The sequence below is a fragment of the Neomonachus schauinslandi genome, chromosome 4 (assembly GCF_002201575.2).
Source record: "Neomonachus schauinslandi chromosome 4, ASM220157v2, whole genome shotgun sequence".
Lineage (NCBI taxonomy): Eukaryota > Metazoa > Chordata > Mammalia > Carnivora > Phocidae > Neomonachus > Neomonachus schauinslandi.
In genome coordinates, this window is record NC_058406.1 from 85,390,965 (window position 1) to 85,410,477 (window position 19,513).

At 35.3% G+C, this 19,513-nt stretch overlaps 1 protein-coding gene across 1 annotated transcript in view; it reads right to left on the minus strand.

The window, feature by feature from the left end:
• COL11A1 (collagen type XI alpha 1 chain) overlaps positions 1-19,513 on the minus strand; it is a 206,989-nt gene that overhangs the window by 54,359 nt on the left and 133,117 nt on the right. The window contains exons 39-42 of the mRNA XM_021690257.1: positions 17,452-17,505; positions 14,421-14,528; positions 13,935-14,024; positions 13,624-13,677 (exon numbers count right to left, since the gene is read on the minus strand). Coding sequence (XP_021545932.1) covers positions 13,624-13,677; positions 13,935-14,024; positions 14,421-14,528; positions 17,452-17,505 — 306 coding nt within the window. The remainder of the gene's footprint in view (positions 1-13,623; positions 13,678-13,934; positions 14,025-14,420; positions 14,529-17,451; positions 17,506-19,513) is intronic.

Below are 19,513 nucleotides of genomic sequence, written 5' to 3' on the forward strand. Positions count from 1 at the left end.
ATATTTTTATGGAAAAAAAGTCAACCACAAGTGGTGTAAGTGTTAACAAGGTAAAGACTTTGGATGAATGATTTCGGAAGACAGTGCAGAAGAGAAAACTACGAGTAGAGTCCTCTAAGTGTTTTTGCATTCAAGAGGTACTGCCCTAAAAGTGAAAGGAATGTAAAGATTTGTCTCTATTTGTTAGAGAGAGGGAGGTCAGAAGGGAAGCCTGGAGGTTGACGTTGAGGGCAAGGAGGAAGGGGGGAGAGAGAGGTAGGGAAAAGGAAGGAGGAGCAGAGAGACAGAAGGAGAGGAGGAGGATAACAAGAGGAATAAGAACAAGGACCCTGAAATTGAGAGAAACGCAAATGTGTTTCCTGAATTACAAAGAGAGGAAGAAAAACTTCAAAAAAGAAAGCACTTTTGGACCCTGAAATTGAGAGAAACGCAAATGTGTTTCCTCAATTACAAAGAGAGGAAGAAAAACTTCAAAAAAGAAAGCACTTTTTTTTTTTGTAATAGAAAAATATCAACAGAAGACCGTATACAATGTGACATCCCTAAAGATAAATCTCTACTTATCTGAAAAACTGGTGCATACATGATTGCATTACATTTCTATTTTAACATTTTACTTGTGAAATCTCAGAAAAGGATTACTACCCATTAGTGTTATCAAATCTAAACTAAAGCATCCAACTTAAGTGCTGAGATATTTTATTTTTATTTATTTATTTGAGACAGAGAGAATGAGAGAGAGAGAGAGAGCACATGAGAGGGGGGAGGGTCAGAGGGAGAAGCAGGCTCCCTGCCGAGCAGGGAGCCCGATGCGGGACTCGATCCAGGGACTCCAGGATCATGACCTGAGCCGAAGGCAGTCGCTTAACCAACTGAGCCACCCAGGCGCCCCAGTGCTGAGATATTTTATTTGTAATTGACTATACAAAAGAGATGCAATTTTGATTTGTCAGACCATGGACATTTTTCTCTTTAATTCTGTGTTACATTTAAACCCCAACTGTTGGAAGACTACATGAGGCAGATGTCACATTAGACTGTGTTGAGGTCAACAGCTATGAGACTGGAATGATAAAAGGGGAGATTCACTAGGAAGCTGAAATGTATATTAAAAAAACTTATTATTTTCCCATTATCAAGCCTATTAAACAATTATTGTGCTAAGTACTCTGCGCATGAAATATAATTTAATTCCAATACAGTTTGTCTATTTTTCAGATAAAGGCCATAAGGACTTGATGTGCCATGATCCATACAAAGATTTTTTTCTAAGTACTGAGTATTTCATAAATAAAAGGTGAGGGAAAAAAAGAATTCCTGATTGTTTGTACCACTATAATTCATACATATTGTGCTAAATTTTAATAAGTGGGAGAAACACAGCCATTTAAGACTACTTCTCCCAGAATGAGCTCATATTTGTTGAATACCCTCTAAAATAAGAAAACGTTCATTAAAAATAAATAAGTAAATAAATAAAATAAAATAAGAAAACGTAAAAGAATTTATGGCAATAGTTATGTCCTTTGTCCAAAGAGTCATTCTCTGTTATTGATATCGTTCATTTAAACTTCGTTAAACAGTTCATTAGAATCTTCCCTTTTTGTCACTGTTTCTTACAAGTTTATTTTTAATTTTCAACAACAAAGAATTGTTTTCAGTTTTGAGAACTATTTAACACATGTGTGGAGCTTTTTCATTATGTTCCACCTGTGGTTTTAGAGGCTAACTCTTCTTTCTTTTTTTATTTGAAGCAAGATTCTTAAATTTTCTCTTTTTTTTTTGATTTTATTTATTATGTTATGTTAGTCATCATACATTACATCATTAGTTTTTGATGTAGTGTTCCATGATTATTTGTTTGCATATAACACCCAGTGCTCCATACAATACATGCCCTCCTTACTACCCATCACCAGGCTAACCCATCCCCCCACCCCCCTCCCCTCTAGAACCCTCAGTTTGTTTCTCAGAGTCCATAATCTCTCATGGTTTGTCTCCCCCTCCGATTTCCCACCCTTCATTTTTCCCTTCCTACTATCTTCTTTTTTTTTTTTTAACATACAATGTATTATTTGTTTCAGAGGTCTGTGATTCATCAGTCTTACACAATTCACAGCGCTCACCATAGCACATACCCTCCCCAATGTCCATCACCCAGCCACCCCATCCCTCCCACCCCCCACCACTCCAGCAACCCTCAGTTTGTTTCCTGTAACTCTTCTTTCTTATGTACAGAACTCGAAACTGTTTGGGTTAATGCTTCTTTTTGAGAATATATTTATCCTTGATCTTCTCCCCACAATACTCATATATACAAACTCGGAATTTTTTTTTTACTTTTTATTTTAGTATGTAATGTGCAAGTTATTTTCTCCTAATACAGCACAGCTCTCATTGTTCCCCAATACAATATACCTGCTGTTATCTCTCAGTGGTTGGTCAGTCTTATATTCTACCTTGGGAGGTCTTTGGTCTTTTCCTGTACTATTAAACTTCTAGCCATTCTTTAGGCCCAAGATAACAACCATCTTTTCTAAAAGTTATATTACTCTAAGAATTTAAAGCATGAGACATCCTTCTAAATATTCCTTACACAACTTACCATAGTATGCTAGGTTTTCTACCACTATTTTCTGAAGAAATTAATGTAGCATTTGGCCTGAATTTTGTCCTGTAAATATCTCCATGATTTCTTCATTGATACTTCCAAAGCATAGAATATTTACTATATGCATCAAATAATTATAAATAACATTAATAAATACAATAACATGATAATAGAATTAGAGATATGCACTGGTCTTTCTACAAAATGTCTGAACATGATAGATACGTTAAAAAATTTAGGATCTAGGGCACCTGGGTGGCTCAGTTGGTTAAGCGACTGCCTTCGGCTCAGGTCATGATCCTGGAGTGCCTGGATCGAGTCCCGCATCGGGCTCCCTGCTCAGCGGGGAGTCTGCTTCTCCCTCTGACCCTCCCCCCTCTCATGTGCTCTCTCTCATTCTCTCTCAAATAAATAAATAAAATCTTTAAAAAAAAATTTAGGATCTAAATGTATTCATGTGTAGTCAATAGAAATTTCCCAAATTTGCAGGAGAAAGAGCATTATTTGAATATATTTCCCTAGAAAATGTGGTATAAAAATTAAGAGAAATATATATTTCCTTAGCTGGATACATTATGCCTGACAAGTTATATGAAAATAACTAATGGCCTTTGCTTAAGAAAAGAATGCTTATTAATTTTCTAGCAAAGTATGTTTAATATTTAAAATTAATCAAATAAAATGTTCATGTATATCAAGTAGAGAAAGAATGCTGATTTGAATCAATGACAATGTTTAAAGTTTGTAGATATCACATGCTATTTTTTATGGCAAAGCTTAACTATTTTAATTACTCCCTTGGAGCATTCATAAAATTAAATTTCAGATTGCCATCTTACTTGTGGAACGTGCATTAAAATTAACAATAAAAACATATTACTTTCCTGCAGTTAAAATATTGCTCATGATCTTGTCACAGCTCATTAACTTTAAAACAGTGGATGAAAACAATAAGAAGAGACATTTTGGATGTATATTTGTGCCTTAAAGTATAACTGTGATTTCTTTTCCATTAGTTATTTCAAACATTCTGTAAGTCTAGATTTTTAATAACAGCATGCTCTGCAATGATTTTGTTTTATACTTCTATAAGTGAAAAGTGAAAATCTCTGATGATACATACCTATTAAGCAAATGATCTTACAAACATGCAAATCTTTTAAAAATATTCCCAAGCCAACTTTTAAAAGAATAAGCCTTATGAGCCCTTTAGTTCCCAACTGAACCACTGGAGAAATCTCATTAAAAAAAATAAAAATTTAAACCCCGTATTAAAAAAAGAACCCATTTGCACATTCTACAAAAAATATAGTTAGAATCTACTTTCTTGTGACACTGACTGGGAATGCAAAATATATTATGGTAGGTAGCAGCCCTTGAGGGTCTCATGGTGCACATGCATTTTTTTTTCCATAAAGGGTAACATTTATAGTGATAGAAAGTATTGCATAGCTCTATAACTGGCTATAGTAAAGAGCAGAGGGCTTTATGATGGTCAGATAAATAAACATTTACATTTAAAACAAATACATTTGCGTTTACACATAGATTAAATGGATAATGATCAGCTCCACAAAGGTAGGAGTTTTGCTTATTTTTTTCAGTGACTTCCAGAACTTTGAGTAGTTACTCGAACATAGTAGACCCTAAGTAAATAAACGTGTCCGTAGTATGTGAGTATGTGTGATCTTTCCCTTTCCGGCACTGGAACCACTAACATTCCCATCTTGAGCAAACTGACTAACCACTCAAAGGCTCACATTTCTCACCAATAAAATGGGGACAGAAATAGTCTGTCCCCAGGTTTTTGTGATGTTTAATGTGGTGATAGCTCTCAAGTTCTTTGAGCAATGTCTGTCTTAAAAGTATGAATGCAACAAATCTTAGAGAACCGTACATGGACATCTACATATTTCAAAAATAGATACGCAATTTCAAATGAGTGTAGAAGTAAAATTTTATAGAAGAGAAAACTAAGATCCAGAAGTTAAAATGGTGTATCTAAGGTTATACTGTTTAAAGAAGGGTAGAGAGTTTTCCACAAAATGATATCTTTAATCCTAATTTAAACTGTTGGTATACTCATCTTTTACACCAATGACGAATATTTTACACATCAGAAGTGCCTAACTGGAAAGAACTCACAGAAAAAAGGCTAAAAACTATAGAAATACCATTTTCCCACCCCGTGATTTAAATAGCAATGGGGACATGGCAAGTTAAACATTTTCCAAAGGCACTCAGCAGGTTGTCTTTTTATTTTTTTTCTTTGCTGTGCAAAAGCAGAGACAATAGTACATGCTGACTTGAACGAATTACAATGACCATGATATCATAAAATATTGCTTTATTTGTTTATTCTGCTATTTTAATACTAAATATTAACCACTACAGGTCACGTGTTTTCAACTGAAAGGTAGACACATAGCTGCTTTTAAAAGGGAGAAATTTGCATTTCTCTCTATAGTTAAGTAACTATATTAACTTTATGTTAACTTAATCCTCTTCTAGCCCCTTCCTCTAAACTTTACAGTGAAGAGACAAGAAGGAATAGTATAAGTTTATGTTCTTGGAGCAAAGAGAACGGTGTGATTATTTCTTTAACCCTTCACACACAGGAGAGCACCCAGATGAGTATTTCCTGTTATTTTCACTGGGTGTTTCATATTCTGAGGAGCATTTGTAAAGTAAATGAAAGTGGTAAACAGAGAAATCATCTCATCAACATTCAGTTAAAAGCAGCCCACTAGAGAGTTTTATAGAAGAGAAAACTAAGATCCAGCTTATATGGTAGATCTGAAGTCATACTGTTAAAAGAAGGGTGGAGATTTTTTCCACCCTTTTTGTATTTAGAAGCATAAACACAAATTTTTACAAACAAGAGCTATTCAAGTAGGAGGAAAAAAAATCTGCCCTTTCTTTTAAAGACAACTTGACCTTCAGGACAAAACAAATCGAGGAAATTCACACTCCCCAGATTACATGTATTTTAGATCATACAAGCCAAAAAGTCAGGAAAATAACAAGCATTACCAGAATTTAAAGCATAAATACTGAATGATCAAGTCCAAAACCTGTAATATCTCAATCTTTGGTCATTGATCCCCACCATCTCTATACTTTGCTCATTCCTGGTTGGATGTCATAATAGGTTACCTGGATTCCAACAGAGAAAATGTGCTCTATCTTAAAAAATATCGTATATGATGAATTAATCAGGAGGTTTAACCCTGCTTAGAATTTATCTATTTCCTGGATCAAGGACTAGGTAAAAGCCAGTGAAAAGAAGGTTCTCTGGAATAGGGCACAAAAACAAAATTAGAAAAAAAAAACAGGAATTATGATAGGAGAGACCTATAAACTCCTAAGAAAAAAATGACAAGAAAAAATAATAGCACATAAAGAGGAAAAAAGAGTCAGAATGATCAGGACATAGTCATGAAATAGAAGTCATAGGAAAGGTGTAAAGTATGTATGGCACAATTTTGAAATCTTGGACATTTACCTTTTAGAAGCTAGATGTCTGGCCCCCTCTCATACATTTTCTCCATATCAACTCCTACCACTCTCAGGGGAAAAAATGTGGTTGTAAGAAAAGAGGTTGTAAGGAAAAGAAGGTGTTTTTCCTAAATGTACCATTCTATTTTAATCTCCTTATTTTTAGAGAAAGAACTATTGGCAAGAAAATGGTTCCATGCCAGAAAAAATATACAGAGAAGAGATTATTTAGGGAATGCATTTTCCTTGATTTTGTTTGGTGCAAACGTAGGTGGTAGGTACAATCTGAGAATTTGCTTGCATAATATGTATATATATAGTGTGTGTTTACGTAAATACAAAACGTTTACTCAAGTTTATGTTCAACATGTGAGAAAAATGCTTCACTGCCTTCCTTTCTTCTTTTCAGTCCTTTGTTGCTTTCTGCTTTGCGTGTGTGCATTGAGACATCCACTTAGTGAGTAAACCCCCTGAGATCAGAAAACATGCCTGTGCCTTGATTGGCATCTATTACCAGCTCTTGTGTACAACACCATGCATACAGTGAGCACTTGGTTTTTGCCAAACTTTAAAAGCCCAAAGACACAGCACCCTGTTGGGATCATTTTGTTTGCCTTCAGTGGGAGCACGAAAAACGGTTTCTTAATACACAATCACTTCAAGTAGCACAACCTTTAGAAAACTTGCTTTCATTGATAAAACTGATTTTTATTTATAGCTATAATTAGAACATTAAAAAATCATTGTTCCCATCTCGTCTTCTTTGTGCTGTAATTTAATATATAACTTATTATTTATTATATTATTTTATCTATTTCATATCTGTCTTCTTCAGTATACCATAAGTTCTTTTAGGAAATACCTATTTAATGAATCTATTTAACTTGAGCTTAATAGACTGGTATATTCAGACATTTATTTAATTACAGTTTTTTTGTAAGAAAAGATTTTAGCAGCTTACAGGGAAGACATAAAAATATAAGATAATATAAATAAAAAATAGGCAAAAAAAAGGATTAGACAAGAAAAATAGATAAGCAAGTAACTTTTTATTGGCAAAAGATAGAAGCAATAATATTAGTAATCTAAAAATGTATACAATAGATCAAGGTTTTTCCCAACTTCAGGCCATGATCTACTCATGGGTTGTGAAATCAATTTAATGGGTCCTGTCCAGCACTTTTAAAAATAATTATAATAAGATATAATAGATAATATTAAAGTATAGCACATCTATTTTTGATAGAATTGAATTCAGAAAGTTACAAAAACTGTCATAAAGCAAAAGTTATTTTTTATTGGATCTCAATTTTAAATCCATGATTTTTGTAAGTCAAAGTCAAAAGAGAATTTGGTTTCACAATTCATAACAGTTAAAAGTAAAAAAAAAAAAAAAAAAAAAAAACCTAGCTAGCTGCTCAAGAAATTACAAAGATTTCTACAGCTATGATTAGTAAGAGATTTCTTCTAAGGATATTCATAGCAAGGGCTGCGCATCAAGCAATCTCCCATATCCTCAAATAGATCCTTTTTGGTTGGTATAACACCACATATAATAGTTCCTCCAAACATAAGCCAATGACATCTCAGCTGGACCTAGCAGAGTTTCAGTAAGCCCACATCTGTAGGATGTCATAGCAATGTGACAGAGCTAGCCCGAAGTACACATCTGACTAAATGGATTATGAATAAAGAGAATGGATGTCAAAAATATTTATAAATAAACAGATGGGCACAAGGATGGATGGATGACTATGAAATATTATATTTTGCTTTGTATGGATCAGAATATGTAAAAAATAGTGTATAGGTACATAATTGTGACATGAACAAACTTTAAAAATCTCACTGTAAGCAAGAACTGTTAATTGATAAAAGCCCTACTTAGGGCTTTTAGTTTTAGTTCATCAATATCCTGTGCAATGAGGGAATTTATTTCTCTAGTAATCCAGAAACAAACAGCACACCTAGGCTCCTTGAAAATTGCATTCTAGGATTAAGCAGCTGAAGATTCAATAGTGTACTGAAAAACATCTATAGTCATTAAGGATTCAACCTGTACATCTGTTTAAGCAGTTTGAACTTTCATTCATTTAAATGAAGCTATGGTTATAAGAACCACATATAGGAATACTAAAGCCAGTTAGCCGTGGTATTAACTCCTATAATTCTCTTCCTTTTGAAAAAATACTGTTCACAGCACTAGAGAAGGATTAAGAGGACTTGGGAAAATGCAACTGAGAGAGAGGGGGGTAAAGAAGTAGAGAGATTGAGAGAGGGAGAGGTAGGGAGAGAGAGGGAGAGGAAGAACAATTAAGCAGATTTTGCAGAGTGAGAGGTATACATATTTGGAAATGAGTTTGTGTAATGTGTTATCATGACTTTTTGTCTCCAAGGACTATGAACTCGGGTCAGTTGTTTACTTTCTCTAAGCCCCAGATCCTTTTCCTTTAAAAATGGAACCTCACACCAGTCAGAATGGCTAAAATTAACAAGTCAGGAAATGACAGATGTTCGTGGGGATGCAGAGAAAGGGTAACCCTCCTACCCTGTTGGTGGGAATGCAAGCTGGTGCAGCCACTCTGGAAAACAGTATGGAGGTTCCTGAAAAAGTTGAAAATAGAGCTACCATATGATCCCCAAAGATACAACAGTAGGGATCCGAAAGGGTATGTGCACCCTGATGTTTATAGCAGCAATGTCCACAATAGCCAAACTGTGGAAAGAGCCAAGATGTCCATTGACAGATGAATGGATAAAGAAGATGTGGTATATATATATATATACAATGGAATATTATGCAGCCATCAAAAGGAATGAGATCTTGCCATTTGCAATGACATGGATGGAACTGGAGGGTATTATGCTGAGCGAAATAAGTCAAACAGAGAAAGACATGTATCATATGACCTCACTGATAAGAGGAATTCTTAATCTCAGGAAACAAACTGAGGGTTGCTGGAGTGGGGGGTGGGGTGGGAGGGATGGGGTGACTGGGTGATAGACACTGGGGAGGGTATGTGCTCTGGTAAGCTCTGTGAATTGTGCAAGACTGTTGAATCTCAGATCTGTACCTCTGAAACAAATAATGCAATATATGTTAAGAAAAAAAAAAGAAGAAGATAGCAGGAGGGGAAGAATGAAGGGGGGAAATCGGAGGGGTAGACAAACCATGAGAGACGATGGACTCTGATAAACAAACTGAGGGTTCTAGAGGGGAGGGGGATGGGAGGATGGGTTAGCCTGGTGATGGGTATTGAGGAGGGCACGTTCTGCATGGAGCACTGGGTGTTATGTACAAACAATGAATCATGGAACACTACATCTAAAACTAATGATGTAATGTATGGGGATTAACATAACAATACAAAATTTTTTTTTAAATTTAAAAAAAAAGAAAAAAAATGGAATGATAATCTCTTTTGGGTCAGGCAGCCAAGAATCAAATCAAATAAAGATTATAAAGTTCCTAGCATTAAGAGTTGAAAGAATAAACACTTCTAACATTACTTCATCTCCCTTTTCTATTTCCTTTACCTTTCACATTCTTTATTCACATTCTTTCTGCAGAGAATCCATCACTTACATATTTTTGCTTTAATATGAATAACCAAAACCTTCATCCCTCTCTGTTCTTAAGAATTTCAGTCCTGCACTTACCATGACTTGGTCAATATCTCAAAAGCAAAGTTAATATAGATGGATATAAACTCAGACCCATCTACTATAGAATCAAGAAGTTTTACAGGGTATTTTTGTATACCTTTATCCCTTATGACTTAGAATTTCATTGTCTCTCACCAAGTGACCAGATATATGCCTCTGATATTTTGACGTCACTCTTTGATCAACACTGCAAAATAGAGCTTATCTTTCTGGCCAAAGAAGTCACCACTCCTTGTGTTTACTATCAATTGCAAGGTAACACCATACAAAGTCTTGAAGCTCAAAAGATAAAAATTAACATGAACAAATTTTCTGAATAAGTTATGGTTTACATCTAGAAAATCAACAGTTTTTCTTTTAATCTTTTCATTTGGAATAAAACTTTTTCCAATCAAATTTCACATGTACACAATTGCTTTAGATGGAGTAAACCAAGGTTTGTTTAAAACTTGTTACCAGGGGTGCCTGAGTGGCTCAGTCAGTTAAGCATCTGACTCTTGATTTTGGATCAGGTCATGATCTCAGGGTTGTGAGACAGAGCCCCGTGGGGGGCTCCACATTGGATGTGGAGCCTGCTTAAGATTCTTTCTCTCTCCCTTACCCTCTATCCCCCTAAAAAAAAAAGATACAAAACTTGATACAAAGTATAAGTCATCACCATATACCTCTTTACTATAATTTATAGCAATTAAAGCAATAGCACAAGGAACTAACACATATGAATGATATCTTTGTTTCTTTTGCATCAGCTTTGAGGAGATTCAATTGGTTGATGCATACAGAATTGGATATGTGAATTTATTATAAGAAAGGGTGTTAGTTCAAAATAAATGAACTCACAAACCTCTGTGGAATTCAAAAGCCTCTGTGGAGCATTTCTATTAGCAAAGTAGGAAAGCCTTTTAAAATCTCTTGTGACTGCTGAGAGGTTTTGGGTTTCCATGTGAGAGAGTTTTGTCTTTGTTGTTGTTGATCCTGACCAGGTAAAATTGCTCCAGGCATGGAAGGCGTCACTAAACTGTCATTCTCACAAGGACACAAGCTTGAGGTCATCACTCAGCTTTCATCTTTCCTCACTGCCCACATCCAATCTTAGTAATAAATCCTCCTATCCTGCCTTCCTCGTGTTTGTTACATCTGCACTGTTCTTTGACTTCCTACTGGCCTTATCACTGGCTCACTCATATCATGACATCGATCACTGAGCTTTTATGCTCATCGAGTCTCTCCCATTTCTGTTATATATTACACACTAATAATGACATTTTCCCTAAAATTAATTTTTACTCCAAAAGACTGTATTTCATTTTTTTTCTCCACTTGCTCCCAAAACTTCAAATCTTCAAATTACTTCAACTTACCATTTTAGAACTTCAATAATCATATGCCATTCATATATCTGCTTTAGCTTTAAATTATGTAAATACATAGCAGAGTGCCTGGATCCTAGCGAGAATTTATCAAATTTTAGTCCTTTTCCCAATGTACTCCACTTTGGTAAAATCAGATATTCTCTAATACCTTATTTTTTTTCTTGCTCTTAAATCATCTTGAAATCTTCTGCCCTCTGTGAAGCCACCTCTTGCAAGGCTTTTTTTCCGCTTTCTCTTCTTTTCTTCCCGCCCTTGCAGAATTCATATTTATGGTTTGTATGCCATTAGGCATTTAATCATTGACTGTCTAATAGTGCTGCTTAGTGTTTGGTGTGTTTCTTTTTGAAATGGTTTATCTTAAAGTCACTTAAAGGGATATATTCCATGGAACTTAATTGTGTATGGGGAGGTAAATAGCAATTGCCAAATAAATCGTGTTGAAGCCAACTAAATAAATACTAGATTTTCATATCATACGTAAAATGCAATTCTACATTTGGCCAGATAATGGTTGATTACCATTCTGTTAAAGTATATCTCCTGTATATATTATGCACCCTACAAATACACAGATATTAACTATTCCAAACACCTGGGATAGCATTATTTGATTGGGCCCTAAAGAATAACTTCAATGTAATCATTATAGTCATGAGTCAGGTTTCACAGATATAATAATTGGATCTTAAAATATATATACATATTCCTAAAATAAAATCACTTTAGATCCTGAAGATCCGATTAAATGAATTGCATTGTGCTGAATAATTTGAAGATTCTATGCTCAAATAAAAACTTCTGTTGTATTCAGCTGTTGTTTCTGCTAGTGCTACCAGCACTAACTTACGAGGATATTATTAAATGTTCTACATAATTTTATGCATATAGAAGGTCAAGTATATTACTGAAATGCTTATTTTTCCTTTTAAAAAATCTTTACCGTGTGTCCATACCTACCTTAATCATTGTAACATGACATTTATGTGATCTGCAGATTAAATACATTAATCAATCTGCCAAAGGTTATAATGCCATGTTCTCAGTATTAGTTATGCCATATACACTTAACTCCAATATCAGGCTTTCTGATAATTCAAATAGGTAGATTTGGAAGGATTACTATGTGTCAGCACTGCGCCTTGATGTACTAAAATAACACAAAAACTCACAGTCTACTGAGAGAGACAACCAATTATATTCCAATGTAATTTCTAAAATACAAACCATAACAAAGAGCACTGAAGGTGAAAAAATTTCACCAATAAATGAAATGGAGGCAAACTGTCCAGAGATGACTTTATAGAGATTTAACATTTCAGCCTCATCTTTTTGGGTGAGTAGAATTTTTGTCAAGTAGAGAAAGGGAAAATGGGGTTTCCTGGAAAAGGGGAAAAGTAAATCGTATTCTCTCTGCAAAGTATAGAAGATCGCGGCAGTTTGAGAAGCAAGAAGTTCAGTGCATGAAATTGGGTAGAACTAGAGGGAGTCAACAAGGCAAATAGAACAGGCTATGGTGAATGGGACCAAGTTGTAAAGATGACTCATTGGTCATTATAAGGAGTGTGGTTCTGAAGGCAGCGTGGGACCACGAGCTGCAGAAAAGTAGAGGGAGGGCATAGTTAAAGATGTACACCTGTAATTCTCAAGCCAGTGGGCAAAACTGAAGAGGCTAAGTAAATGGAGTCAGGGACATGAGTTAAGACACTACTGAGCAAGGAGAGACAGGAGAGTCTGAACAAAGGTGAGAGCAGTGGTGATCAAGAAAGGGGGACAAATTAAAGAAACATTTTGGGGGGACTAATATGATGTCAACATTTTGTAGAAGGAAGTTGAAAGAGGATTTAAAGCCACTTTCAGGTTTTCGGCTTGGTGAAATAAGATGGAGAATAAGATGAGGCCACTAAAGTTGGCAGTTTGGCTGTTATTGGTAACCTTTCGGAGTACAGGTGAGAACAAAGGTAAACTCGTGGGCACAAATGAAGGCTGTATTCAACTGCTTTCAGAGGGATTGATCTATATCTCAAAAAAGGAAAAGGTAAAGTAAAAATCTGATATTTGCTCATTTGCCCATTATTTCATAAGGTTACATTAACTAAATAAAGCAATCTGGATATAACATACATGAATGCTTTTCCAGCTTAGGAGAGTTTTGTAAAAGCATTGACAAAATTCAAATCTCATCAAGTACTCACAATAAGACAAATTATGATTTATTTCCATGGGTATTTAAGAAGCAAGCTAGCTCCTTTTACCTCCTGACAGCAGTGGTGGAGTAAATATTTCCAGTCGTCTAAACTCCTCTGTTTCTGCACTCATTAGTGCATGCAATTAGTAGAAACCAGACATTGACTGATTTGATTGACGTGTGTTTATTTTCTCTCCTACACACCGTGGGATCACAGCATGAGAGTAATGAAAGAAGAGCTATAATTTGCAACCACGGGTAGCATGGCTATTTATTATAATCATACTTACAACTGGACCCGGTGGGCCCTGGGGACCTTCCCCTCCTTTCAGTCCAGGTGCACCCTGGGAAATGAGAATAAAAACAATGAAAATGAATCAATGTGACTTGAATATAAATAGGAGATGTATGATTGATAAAACGAAGAAGGTAAGAAGTGTTTTAGACACAAATATACATTTCTATATATATTATGATAATCAATGCTTATGCTTATGCATCTCCCCTTAATTACTTATGAGTCTCTATTTAGTTAACTCCTAAGAAAAATGCTTCTGATAAGCAATCTCATTTACATGCTTTATCTATATGCTGATTATACCTGAGCTCCAGGAAGACCTCTTTCACCTGGGAAACCACGTAGTCCTGCTGGCCCGTCTTTCCCTGAGATACCTTGAGGACCTGGGTCACCCTAAAGAACATAATACACATCAATCATGGAGAGTAATTTCTACATGTTTCTATACGCAAAGCTGTTATTGTCTCTAACCTGTAAGTAAAACCTAAATGTCATTCAATAATGAGAATATTGTGTGGAATTCCATATACATTAAAATGAACTGACCACTACCTATATTTAAAAACTGCGTATAAATGGATGGCTTTATGGTCAATGGAGCTAACTGGTCTTATGTTATCATTCAGTCACACCTTGAAGAACAATAAGCTGAATATTTTACCGGTGTATCTTTCTGATCCATTTAAATACTGTGCTAACATGTAGAGACTCTATGGACAAATGACGAGAAGCTACAGTGAAAAGTAAATGGATGCTTTCAGCCAAGAAGTTTCCTCAAGTGTGTCATACCTTTGCACCTTCTTTTCCTGCAGCACCGGGAAGACCTTGCTCACCAGGAGGTCCTGGAGGGCCAGGATGTCCTCGTTCACCTATGGGACCAGTCTCGCCAGTTGGTCCCTAAAATGGATCAGCAAAACCTCATTAGATTGCTCTTTTACTTTTGGTAAGGATAACATAAATCCCAAAGAAGTAGTACTCCCTTTCACAGAAGGTTATCATTCTCATTTATTTCCACGCTGTCCTACAAAACAGAAAAGCAGCATATCTGGGAGGAGTCTGAAAAGAATAAGTGTCATCCTTGGTTAAGACCTGACTTAGGTAAATTCAAAGAGCTATTTTCTTTGTTCGATGCCAGAAGTGCTTCAGAGTGAGGCCAAAGTATTGTTAAAAACTGCGGTTTTTAACTAGTTTCATCTCATTCCCTCTTTTTATATAAGATGTCAAATGCGGTTAGGAGTAAAAGAGGCATTGGTACCACATTGGTAGCTACTCAATGAATCACTGCTTGATAATAAGCCTCGGTCCCCTGGAACCCAAACAACCAAAGCAGATCTCCTTGGAATTTCCAAGACTGGAGACCTCTCTGTAGTTAGAACCTATATGCATTTGACAAAGTCTAGGGAATGTAGCAGGGAAATCCCGCAGGCCTGGAGTTTGGGCTGGCAGTTCCTCCCAGCCAAAGACTGTAACAAATAGCCCGCTGCCTTAAATTGCTACAAATGCCAAAGTGAAAAATGTCGGGTCATTTATGTGTCCCCTGAGTGGTGCTGTTCTGTGGTGCTAAAGTTTAATGAGCTTTCAAGTGTAAATAGAGAATGGTGGCCAGTTGCTCTCTATCTGCACTTAGAATAAAGCAAAATGAAGGATTTAAGTTAAAGACATATAAAGGGAAAGTTTCCAGATGCTAAAGTTGTTAAACAGTGGAATGTATTGTTGAAGTTGCTTATGCATCATCATTCCCTGTTATTTCTCTAAAAATGCAACAGATTCTTAGCCTCTGGTCTTGCATAAAGAACGTAGCTGCCTCATATTTCAGTGTAAATTTCTAGGTTTAAATTCTTTTAATTATATGTTGCTGAAAGCCCCCAATTAAGGTACAAACACTCCCCCAAAAAGGAATTTTTCTTGAATGTCTGATCACTGGAATTCCAGTAGTAAGCAAGGTAAAATTGATCTAATTTAATGGCTCTATCACCATTGAGACAAAAATGAGTGAGGATTCACATGACTACAAAAAAAGGAGTGAATATCAAATATCACAATCAATATTGTTCCTATTAAATCTATTTTCCTATTAAACTTCTTTTGTCCGAACATGAAAATTAGGTTACTGAAATCAGGAATTGGATTTTCTCTCTTAAAAGAACCAATAAAGAAAACTAACTCAATGGAAACGCATCCTCAGTAAAACACCTGATACTTTAACAACAACAACAACAAAGATCTCAGAAGCCAGATGTCTACATTAGGCAGAGAAGAATTTTCAAAAGGGGTAAAGTCCTCAAATATTCAGTTAAGTCCCTTGAATAACATTCTAGTTGGACTTTAATGCCATTTCTATTCATGGATATTGAATGTAACAGGAATCATTCTTTAAGTTAAATTTTTTCACAGAAAATTGCCATGAAGTTGCTTGAGATGAAAAAAATAAGAGTAGCTAATTCTTGAGGGAGTATTTTTTTAATCAAAACAGGTAAGCCGTTAGGAATTTTTCAGCATGGAGGCACCTGGGTGGCTGAGTCGGTTAAGCAACCGACTCTAGATTTTGGCTCACGTCCTGATTTCGGGGTCATGAGATCTAGCCCCGCATGGGGCTCCATGCTCAGCGCAGAGTCTGCTTGAGATTCTCTCTCTCCCTCTCCCTCTCCCTATGCCACTACCCTCACTCGCATGCACGTTCTCTCTCTAAATAAATACATAAAATCTTAAAAAAAAAGAGTTCTTCAGCACACACACACAAAAAATATGCCAAAAAAAAATCATGCATACTACATTTTTCTTTTATAAAAGAGTAAACAGCATTTCCCTTGGTTCAGGATTCATCTCTGGAATTAAATGATTAACCACTCCAAGAATTCATTTTTGCCTTTGTCACACATATTCCTCGAAAGAAGATGCAGCTTTTTGTTTCTCTGCTTATATGTGTGTTTAGATGTGCAGGTTTGTGTGTTTGTGTTTGTGGGTGTATTTGAGTTACAAAGTCTTAAGAACCAATTACAGTCTGAGAAAAAACTATTTAAAGCAATTAAATAATTAAAACACTTATTCAACTGCTCCTGCTCTTTTGCTATGATTTGTTATTAGCAGGGGTAAAATTCCAGCTGAGTAAACTAAATTTGTTCTTTCCATTCAATGCCACTTTTCCAGAATAAATATTTTCTATTCTCACAAATTATTCTATAATTCAGTATACTGCATCCATTTTTGAGACTCTTTCTGCTACCTATGTTGAAAAAGCTATCTGTCATTGTCATTATTTAGACATATTCAAAGGTTACAAACTAATATTTTATCATTGATGGAAATCATTTTTATAAAGACAAAAATCTTAAGAAACATGCAATATACTATAAATATTACAATTTAAGGAAAAAATCTGTGTTCAAAGCTTTATATTATATTTCTAACATATTATACATCTAAATCTAATTTATACTCAGAAATCTGAAGTTATTTTGTAATTTGAAATTCGAGGAAAAGATGATGGCCAACTTTTCTAATAAAGAATTTTGGTGGTTTTCGCAGATAGTACTGTGGTCAGCCTTTCACGTTAACTTCATTGTGAATTTTCTGACTTGATTTTCATTATTTGTTTTATTCTCATTTATTTATGCAGCCAACTGAAAAATCTCTTCAGCTAAGTAATAGTTTGCTGCAGTTTATTTGAGTTAGGCCAGTTGCATTTATTTAAATGTGATGTAAAATCTAAAATACATCACTTTGAATCATAATAAAATGGGCAGATTTTATACAGCATAGAAAAGATGAAAATATAAACAGGAAAATAAATTTATTAGAGAAATAAAGTAAAAGGACATACCTGTGGTCCAACGACACCCCCTGGCCCAGGGGGGCCAGTCTTGCCTTGAAATCCCTAAGGAAAGAAAGCATAATCTGTTAAAGCTATTCATGACAAAAGCATAAATTAAAATTTGGTAATATAACTCACATTAAAACAAAGTCACTTTTTGGCTAAAAATACTTATTTTTAAAATTTATTTTATTTTATTGTTTTTCTTTATTTATTTTGGGGGGTGAGCAGAGGAAGAGGGAGAGAGAGAGAGAAGCCCAAGCATGAGCTGAGCATGGAGCCAGACACAGGGCCCAATCTCACAAACCTGAGATCAGGACCTGAGCCAAAATCAAGTCAGATGCTTAACTGACTGAGCCACCCAGGCACCCCTAAAAATACTTATTTTTAAATGCTTAAATATGAGTTATTATATTCCAGTTTTCTTTAAAATTCTAAATTTACCATCCTCACTATTTCACATTATAGTCCAATGATTACTTTCAATAAACTTAAAAAAGAAAAGAAGATAATGGGATGAAGATGGAGGGAAAACGTATTCTGAAGCCCTATTCTACCTGGTCAAACAATAGCGAGAATTTTAACATAGCAATGTTTATGGATAAAATAAATGATGATTTAGACATTCTTGAAACAGTCCACTGGTTCTATATACAGAGATAAATCTATGGGCTGTGATATTAATGCATTTTCCTTTCCTGCATTCCAACATAAAACAAGAACAGAATCAAAACAAAATAAAAACAAAAATAAAACAGGATGTAGAGTACATTTATAAAAAGAACACTGGGCATGATTAGTAATCATTTCAGCATTTTATCAGTATTCTTCCTTAAAATCCCCCAAAATACAGTTACAAATGTACCTTGTAAATAATGCAGCCATTAAGATAAAATCTGGGAGATGTAAGCAGCAGGTAGTCACTAGACAAAGCTTTGAGCGTATATTTTGGTGTCTATATTTCTCTAGACTCGTGGGTTATTCATTCCATATGACTGTTTTATGATTGGCAAATTTCTTTCTCATGTAAGTTAACTTACATTTAACAGTTGGAGAAGTAGCTTCAAAATACGGGGAGAAAAACCTTCAGAACCGAATTAAAGCAAATAGCGTTTGCAAAAGTATTCACGGCAACATGAGACTGGAAATAATAAGATTGAAAAGCAAAGGGCAGACACTGTAGTCCTGTGTTTGCATCGCAACCTTCCAGATAACTGATGAAATTATTTATAATAACAAAATTTTATAAGTAGAAAAAAAAAGGAAAAGAACCTGTAATTGTAATAACTTTAACTGACATTTCAGGGAAAGAAAACAGATTCCTTTTATTTTTTATTTTTTAATTTTTTTACATTTTTTTATTTTATTATGTTATGTTAATCGCCATACATTACATCCTTAGTCCCTGATGTAGTGTTCCATGATTCATTGCCTGCGCACAACACACAGTGCTCCATGCAGTACGTGCCCTCTTTAATACCCATCACCAGGCTAACCCATCCCCCCATCCTCCTCCCTTCTAGAACCCTCAGTTTGTTTCTCAGAGTCCATAGTCTCTCATGGTTCGTCTCCCCCTCCTATTTCCCCCCCTTCATTGATTCCTTCTATTTTTTAAAATCCATTAATTCTTAAGATCAGCAGCGTTTGTCTTGAGATACCACTTTTAATAGCAAAACATTGGGGCTCCTGGGTGGCTCAGTCAGCTAAGCATCTGCCTTCGGCTCAGGTCATGATTCGGGGTCTTGGGATCGAGTCCCGCATTGGGCTCCCTGCTCGGGCAGAAGCCTGCTTCTCCCTCTCCCTCTACCTGACACTCCCCCTGCTTGTTCTCTCTTTCTGTCAAATAAATAAAATACATAAATAAATAAATAAATAAATAAATAAATAAAATCTTTAAAAAAATCTTTAAAAAATACCAAAACAAATTAATACAAGGGAAATATATCATAGAATATGTTTTACATTCTAGCCATGCTGATTTTCTAACCTTTCTCTGCATAGCCATACTCCACATAGTTTCAAAGTCTATTCCCTCTGTCTGGATTACCCTTCTCCCAATTTCTGATCACTA